The sequence below is a fragment of the Salmo salar genome, chromosome ssa23 (genome assembly GCF_905237065.1).
Source record: "Salmo salar chromosome ssa23, Ssal_v3.1, whole genome shotgun sequence".
NCBI classification, from domain to species: domain Eukaryota; kingdom Metazoa; phylum Chordata; class Actinopteri; order Salmoniformes; family Salmonidae; genus Salmo; species Salmo salar.
The window spans coordinates 17,646,338-17,654,584 of NC_059464.1; the positions used below are offsets into that span (position 1 = coordinate 17,646,338).

Below are 8,247 nucleotides of genomic sequence, written 5' to 3' on the forward strand. Positions count from 1 at the left end.
CCTTGAGACAACTGAGTCATGGATTGTGAATGTGTGTCATTCAGAGGATGAATGGGCAAGACACAACATTTAAGTGCCTTTGAATGGGGCATGGTAGTAGGTGCAGGCACACCGTGTCAAGAGCTGCAACGCTGCTAGGTTTTTCAGGCTCAACAGTTTCCCGTGTGTATCAAGAATGGTCCACCACCCAAAGAACATCCAGCCAATTTAACACAACTGTTGGAAGCATTGGAGTCAACATGGGTCAGCATTTCTGTGGACATCAACAAATCCTAGCATAAAAGTTTCGTTAATGATCACATTTGATTTATTATTTTATAAATTAGAAATCCACCTGACATATAGCAAACCTTTATTAGGCAACGAAACGGTGCATTATTAGCCTATTGTGCATAATAATCTGGTATATTTGTCGCCGCCTTGTGACGAGAATTCGTTTAATCAAGCCTGAGCTGTCTGCGGCGCATGAGAGGAGCACATTCCAAAAGAGCCCCTTTCAAGGAATCACTTTTCATATTCTATCTCATCAAAATCGGTGTAAATATTACATTTTACTTTCTACATCTTGCCATTTTATTTGATAAATCTCGTAACCCTGTCATGGTAAATCACTGCGAATTCCACCATTGTTAAATGTAAATCGTTTCAAAATATATGCTGTAGCCAGAAACAAAATAGCATATAGGCCTACTGAGAAACTGAATACAGCAATACAGAATACGTAGCCTGTTTGGCGCTTGGATTGTATATAAATGACTACAAATATTGAACATGTTAACGAGAGCTTATTTTCCAACGATGTCCATTTTGTCGATATCTTGTTTGTGTCAGTGAACAACATTAGCTGAGTTCCATCGAGCCCCGTCTTTCTTTGCCTTTGTCGATAATATTCATAAACCCAGCAATTCATCAACTGCCCCAAAGTTTAAGCCGTTTCAGGGATGAAATGAATAAATGTATGATATTAATAATTCATTAATAAATACATTAATAATTTTTTTTTGCTATTCATTAATATTTGTAACAGTTCAATTTATAAGTGTTAAAAAGTTTTTAAATTAGGCCTATGAACTCTCCATATCGTCGTTAACCCAAACACACAACATATCACATTTTAGCTTCGAATTTAGGCCTAATAACAAAGTTAATATCAGATTTTGGTTTAAAATGTCTATATCCAACTAAACATAATAAAATAAAATGAACAAACAAAAACAAGTAAAATCAATGATATTCAATGTTCTCGTTATCAATGCATTTAATTTGAAGTCGAACAACAAATATCAAAGTACTACAAACCTAATGATGAGTCCCACGCTGGTCTGTTAGTGGAACCCTACCCGAGCACCAAATCACAGCGTGATCAGTTGCAGAGTAGTGTTTAACCGGTCTGGTACCGCCGCGGCCAGCTCGGGAAAACACAACCACCATCACCACACTACAAACATGCTGCAAAGTGTGAGAGAGAGAGAGAGAGAGAGAAAGAGAGAGAGAGAGAGAGAGACAGACAGAGAGAGAGAAAGACAGAGAGAATCTGCAGGCGAAAAAATGCCAGTGTTGACGTCTCGTCGTCAGACCCAGGTGTAACATGTGTCGCTCTAGCTAGCAGGATAAATACCAGAATAAGAATTTCAGGAATCTTTTAGAGCACAAACAGAACACAATAGAACCGACTAGAAAATATATAGAGCATGTACGCACAGCATGCAATTCTGTCAAGGGAACTAATTCCAAAAAGGAATATATAACGTTCTCGCTCCGTCCTTCAATTCCACATCAGAAAGTAGTGTAATTATAATACCTTTGATCGTTCATTAGCATTTCATAATTACTGTACTAATTAGAGTGGAGAACTGTGTGCTGTCATGACAGTTACCACTCCTCCCATTTACCAGCACATGTACCGCGCTAGGTCTTATCACTATCTCGCTGTCTCCATTCACATCCCTATAATGTATTGCCACTGGTATAATAGATATAGTAGGTTAGGTGTAATGTTTGGGATTATAGAAAACCTAGCAATACAATATACTCAATTGATGAAATAAGATTCAACTTAATCTGGAAAATAGTCTACACCAAAATGTGTCTAGGCAAATATTCACCCCACAATTTCCCTCAAGTTATAAGCTATACTGTTAGAAAAGCCTGACACAAAAATACAACCATGCATTCTACACTCTTAGAAAAGTGTTATATGAAAATAGTTAAATGCTTGCTTCATATATGGCACCCCTTAAGGTTCAATATAGAACCGAAATTGGTTCCATATAGAACCCTATATGGAACCCAAGGGTTCTAAATGGAACCAATTCTGGTTCAGTGAACAAGAACCCCTGGGGTTCTGATCAAAGAACCCTACAAAAGGGTTCTACAGTATATTGAGCCTTTAGGAGTGCCATATATGAAGCAAGAAATATAACCCTTATTGGTTCTATCTAGAACCTTTTTTTCTTAGAGTGTAAGATTTTATGAGCCTGTCTAGATTATATGAGCCTGTCTCATGCATTCCATGTCACGGAAATAAACCATTGACATATTAGACATGTCATGCATGTTATTTAGCAGACAGATAATGCAATAGCTATTTCGATAGGGTTGTAGACATTCTTGCATTTTGCAATTGTGTAGCTGGAAAAAATATAGCGATTCGCTTTAAGTTAGATTTATTTGGTTGTTGTTAATAAAAACAAATCAACTCGTGCATAAAAAAAAATACTGTGTGAAAACACATACTAACGCAAATGAATTTCCAGTGCTGCATTTTATTTCCTTTCTATTCAACAATCCATTTTAAACACAGCAATTTCGGATTTTATTTTTCTGCTTACATGAAGAAGGCTTATGCCAAGGCATAGTCGAATACGCATGGCTCAAAAGATCATCCAGAATTCAATGGCTGGCTCGAGATTGTCAAGATAAAGAAACAACTCCCTGATTGGTGAGGTGCGGGGGCCGTCACGCTGTAACCAATGACAGGAGAGGAAGAGGAAAACGCGGAGAGTGTTATGATAAAGTAGAAAATATTAGTTCCCTCGCCGTGGCCGTGACGTCAGTATAGGAAGTAATTGTAGAGCAACACTAGAACGATTACAAGCAAAAGGGGAGCGTGATGTTGAGGAGTTAGCCGTACGAATCTCCACACCACAACTTTGAGAGAAAGTTCATTACCCATAACAAAAGGACGTGGACTACACAGACAGACCCACTGGTCGCCAGATTTACTATTGAATGTAACAACATATTCTTGGACCGTATTTTTATATAAAACGTGGATTTCGCTTTTGTTTATTTTCCTGACCATTTCAACTCTTAAATTCGTTTGACTTTTAGGAGTACATGTGCCTCTGTTTATGTTCTCTTATAGTTTTCGTTTAGTTTTTAATTGTATGGAGGATACAATTTAATGTTGTTATGAAGACTTAAATCACCGTATTTATTTCCTTTTCTTACTATGGAATCCTCCAGCGGATCGAACTTTGGAATAGACACTATTTTATCCAACGCTACTAATTCTGTTAACACCGCGCTAATGAACGGAGATTTCCGCCTCGGTGACAGCAGGACAGCGGATTTCAGCCGGAGCCAGGCCACCCCGTCCCCGTCATGTTCGGACATAGACACAGTGGGAACGGCCCCCTCTTCCCCCATCTCGGTCACCATGGAGCACGCCGAGCCGCATCTGCTCCAAGACAGCCTACCACATCACCACCACCACCACCACAACCAACCAGGGAGTTTGCAACTATCGCCCCAGCCGCAGCAGCTAGGGGCCGGGGCCGGCTGTGCCCCCAGGACTGCCACCTCTTCGTTTTTAATCAAAGACATTTTAGGCGACAGCAAACCCCTGGCAGCGTGCGCACCTTACAGCACCAGCGTACAGTCACCCCATCACACCCCCAAACCAGAGAATGCCAGGGACAGTGGGGACGGCTTCAGGCCGAAGTTGGAACAAGATGAAAATAGGAGCAAGTTGGACAAAAGAGACGATATGGAAATGAAATGCAACGGTAAGTGAATATTTAGGTTACACTTAGGCCTATATGGAAATGTTTTGTATGCTTTTTTTATGGTTTAGTTATTGGATGGCGTAAGTGAGCTTTTCAGTGTACTTAAAAACGTGTATTTTATTGGGTAGGCTGTCATAGTCGGCTAATGGTGTGCAGAATACATCCAAAGCTCACATACAAAGCCTATTTGTGTTGAATTTTCTGTGCCTAAAAAAGTTGAAAGTAGCCTAGCCTATAGAAATTTTTTATTGGAAAATAACCACCAAATTGAATCGGTCAATTGCGTCAATAGGCATAATAATTCAACAATAATAGTAACAAGAAGAACACTTTTGTTTGTCATATATTTTACGCACATGGAAATTCAAATTCACATTATAATGCTATTTAGTAGACTTCTTTGGTTGGTATAGTTATTTTTAAGCTCAAACACAGTGTACAGTATAGGCTAACTGCCTTGAATGTAGACCACCTTGTGTATATGTTTCAAAGGCTGTCTTATTAGACAATGATATTAAAGGGTTGATTTTCAGTTGCCCTTTTTTATTAGCATAACAGAATCGAAAACAGATGTAAGGCTGGCGCGAGATGTTCCCGGTGCGCGAGCATCCCTTGTGTGTCAATTAGAGAGATTATTGTTCTTCCTAGAGGGCGGATCACGAGCGCTGCAGAAACTGCTACAAATAGAGATGGATTGACATATCGATTTCCCAGTTTTACTGCTAAAAACTTAAGTTGACAAATACAGTCCGGATTTCTTATTGGCCGTAGATTTAATTTTTTTTTGCTGGCTGTCTGACAAATGAAGTACTTCAGTTTCAACTCGGTTGCTTAACTTTATAAAATACTATTGTAACAGGTTCAAAGTTTAAAAGCAACTGTTTATTTCAATTTATTTATATTTTTCATTTTTAGAATACATATTTTGACCTTATTTTGGCTCAGAACTGATAGGACACGTGTTTGTTGCTAATTTGTTTTCATTGACCCATTGAACCATAGAGGCTTGAATTAGGTCTATATAAAAACTAAAATTATTATCCAATTATTATTTTTCCCATTCAGGAACAAAAGAAGAGAATGAACGGGAAATTTCAAGTAGCAGAGATAGTCCTCAATCACGGTCAAAAAAACCTCGTAAAGCACGGACGGCCTTTTCAGACCATCAACTCAACCAACTCGAGCGAAGCTTCGAGCGCCAAAAATACCTCAGCGTGCAGGATCGCATGGACCTTGCGGCAGCACTCAACCTGACCGACACACAGGTGAAAACCTGGTACCAAAACCGACGGTATGTCACACCTATTATAGAACATCATTCATTATCTTCACAATGTTTTTGTTTTTTAATAATCTCTGTTATTATTAGGCTATTACTATGAGCTTATTTTTTTTTATTATTAGGATAGTTTTTATTGGTGGTGATGTTATTTACATGAATATAGCCTACTAATAATAATGTTGTATCATTTTAATAACTGTAGTAATGTAAGCCTATAATAACACGATGTAAGGTGGATGCATGTGCTGTCTTTTAGTTAATTTCGTTAGACTGGAATATAATTAATAGGAGTTGGCCTGTAGTTGATGTGCATAATTTTTTTTTGTATTAGGCTTTTGTTGCCTTTAAATGCAGGCCCACAACCTGCATGGATTTCAGACAATTAGGACTACTGAACAGATAGAATCGAATAGAATGCAATACAGTACAATAGAATAACTTTAGAACAGATCAAGAGGAATAGTTAAACAGGTCTAATCAAAATGGTTGCCATGGACCTAGACACATAAGGATATTTATTTACAAGATTAACCCACACAGTTTTTATTACATGGTATTGGTTATTGAAATACACATCCCTCTGGGGTTATAAAAGTATGTCTGAACAGTCGCTACATGATGTTGACAATGCACAATTTGCCTCTCCGGCATCATTGTTAAGATTTCCCCAAATGTCAGCCAAGATTAGTGTTAACAGCGCCGGCGCCCATATAGTAGCCAAAATAAATACACAATATAATGACGAAATATGGTATGACTGCAATCATTTGAAAATCCTGCGGTTTTCTTTCTCGTTCAGTATAGCCGATAGTAATAAAACGCCTACGTTTTTATACATTATTTTATAGGCCTAAATAGGCTATAGCCTACCATCTTATAGTTAGCCTGCCAATGTTTACAGTGCACTTGGTGAGGCCTAGCGTGAAGGATCAAGTGAGGGAGTAATGATCTGAAATGAATCTATGATCTTATAGACTAAATATAGGCACTGCGCACTTGAAAAAGCCTAACTTTTCTTGGATGTGTCCTTTGCCTAGGCTAATTAAAGGCATAATCACCGATTCATGCTGCAAATAATTAGATCGTACCAATTAAGGGTCCGTTTGGGGAATTCTCAGAGTCTGAACCAGTTAAATAATTGATTTGTTGTATTTTGATCTGATTTCAGGACGAAGTGGAAAAGACAGACAGCGGTCGGATTAGAGCTACTGGCTGAAGCCGGAAATTATTCCGCTTTACAAAGAATGTTCCCGTCGCCCTATTTCTACCACCCGAGCTTGTTGGGCACCATGGACAGCACAACAGCAGCCGCAGCAGCCGCAGCAATGTACAGCAGTATGTACCGGACTCCGCAGCAACCACATCCCGGTCTCCAGAGGCCTCTTGTCCCGAGAGTACTCATCCATGGCCTTGGGCCTGGGGGGCAACCGGCATTGAACCCGCTCGGTAACGCCATGCCCGGCACGCAGCATCAGCGGTAGATACAACAACAAGACGATTCCATAAAAACAGTTTTAACCTGGTCCACATGTGATGTGACTAACTGCGCTGAACAAACGATGAAAAATACATTTGAAAAAAAAAACAATATATAAAATACAACTTTACAGAAGAAGTAAAAGGATGTAATATTGAATATGACTGAGAGCCAGCATCGAGTCGAGGCCAAGACAGAAAAAGGACTGTTCATATGTCTGATTGATTGTTTGTTTAGTTTTTTTTTTGTACAAATACACTTATACTAGCAAATAAACTTATAAAGTTTATTAGATGGAGAGAAAGGGTTGAATAAAGACGGAATGATACTAAAATGATTCTTCTCGGATACTTCTATGTGAAAGACGTCGGGGGCAACCAGCCTGAACTTCATTGTCATCCAAACATTCAAAACGCCATGTGGCATTAATATTTCTGCAGTCTGAAAGCGTAGGCCTATGGGGTTAATACGAGATACCAAGACAAACATTTATTTACATTCTGATAATATGCAGTCAATTAGTTTAAGAGGCCTAGCATACCCGTACGAAACGATAGCTCTTAAAATTACCGATGTAGCACGATTTATAAAGATAATAGGTCTATATATATATATATATATATATATATATATATATATATATATATTTTTTTTTTTAAGTAGCCTACATAACCAAATATCAGATGTCACAATTTTGGGGGTTTAGTCTTTAATCTGAAATCTTCATCTCGAATGCCCGGATTTGAAGTTTTACAATTTATTTATTTTATTTCCTATGGATTTAAAATCACCTATAGATTCAAAGTTAGGACTAGGTCTACATGTTTATTTAATCGAACATGATTTAAATGGCACTGCAAATAGGACTTTCTTTAGACTACTTTTCACTTTATCATGTGACCGCATTCATTTGGCGAGAACTGTAGTCTACCCTCGGTCGCCTATATGCATATGCAGCAGGCAGCTCTCTCTATGTGATGGTGAGAATGAATGGTTTGATTAGATGCTGGGTTGGTACCCTGGGAATCGGGAAGGTGGTCTTCGCGCAGCAGCTGTTCTATGCGAGCACAACGCTCGAGACAAGCGCACCCGACAGACAGCAAGCGCGAGGCATCTCAGCGTGAGAGATTAAAAAGTGCACTGACATTACAACTAAAGAAAAAAAATTGTTAACAAACAACATATCACTGGAAATGTTATATTGTTTGTTGTCCATATTCTAGCATTATCCGTTGATTTAAAAGTGAAAACGGAACATTTATTACAATTTCTTGAAGGACAAAAAGGACAATATTAGACTAGGCCTACTTAAACCAGACTCAGATATGGTAGCCTAATAAGCGAAACCTTTTGACTTATTAGGGCCATAGAGGGCTGGGATTTACAACAAGATATAAACCGGTAGACCTGTCAGGGCTATTGCCCAAAACATCAAAGCCATTTTTTATTTATTTTAAAAACATTTATCAGCTGGCCTA

At 38.5% G+C, this 8,247-nt stretch overlaps 1 protein-coding gene across 1 annotated transcript; it reads left to right on the forward strand.

The window, feature by feature from the left end:
- The first annotated feature begins 3,046 nt into the window (after positions 1–3,046).
- Positions 3,047–7,106, forward strand: LOC106584156 (barH-like 2 homeobox protein). The gene is made up of 3 exons (XM_014169087.2): positions 3,047–4,010; positions 5,076–5,301; positions 6,461–7,106. The coding sequence occupies exons 1-3, from the start codon at positions 3,455–3,457 to the stop codon at positions 6,771–6,773; spliced, it is 1,095 nt and encodes a 364-aa protein (XP_014024562.1). The 5' UTR covers positions 3,047–3,454; the 3' UTR covers positions 6,774–7,106.
- Positions 7,107–8,247: the final 1,141 nt, after the last annotated feature.

Bases quoted from the DNA above. Each gene is read 5' to 3' on its own strand.
- LOC106584156 (XM_014169087.2), top strand. From the start codon at position 3,455: ATGGAATCCTCCAGCGGATCGAACTTTGGAATAGACACTATTTTATCC. The intron at 4,011-5,075 runs GTAAGTGAATAT...TTTCCCATTCAG, and splicing joins TATGGAAATGAAATGCAACG to GAACAAAAGAAGAGAATGAA. The intron at 5,302-6,460 runs GTATGTCACACC...ATCTGATTTCAG, and splicing joins ACCTGGTACCAAAACCGACG to GACGAAGTGGAAAAGACAGA.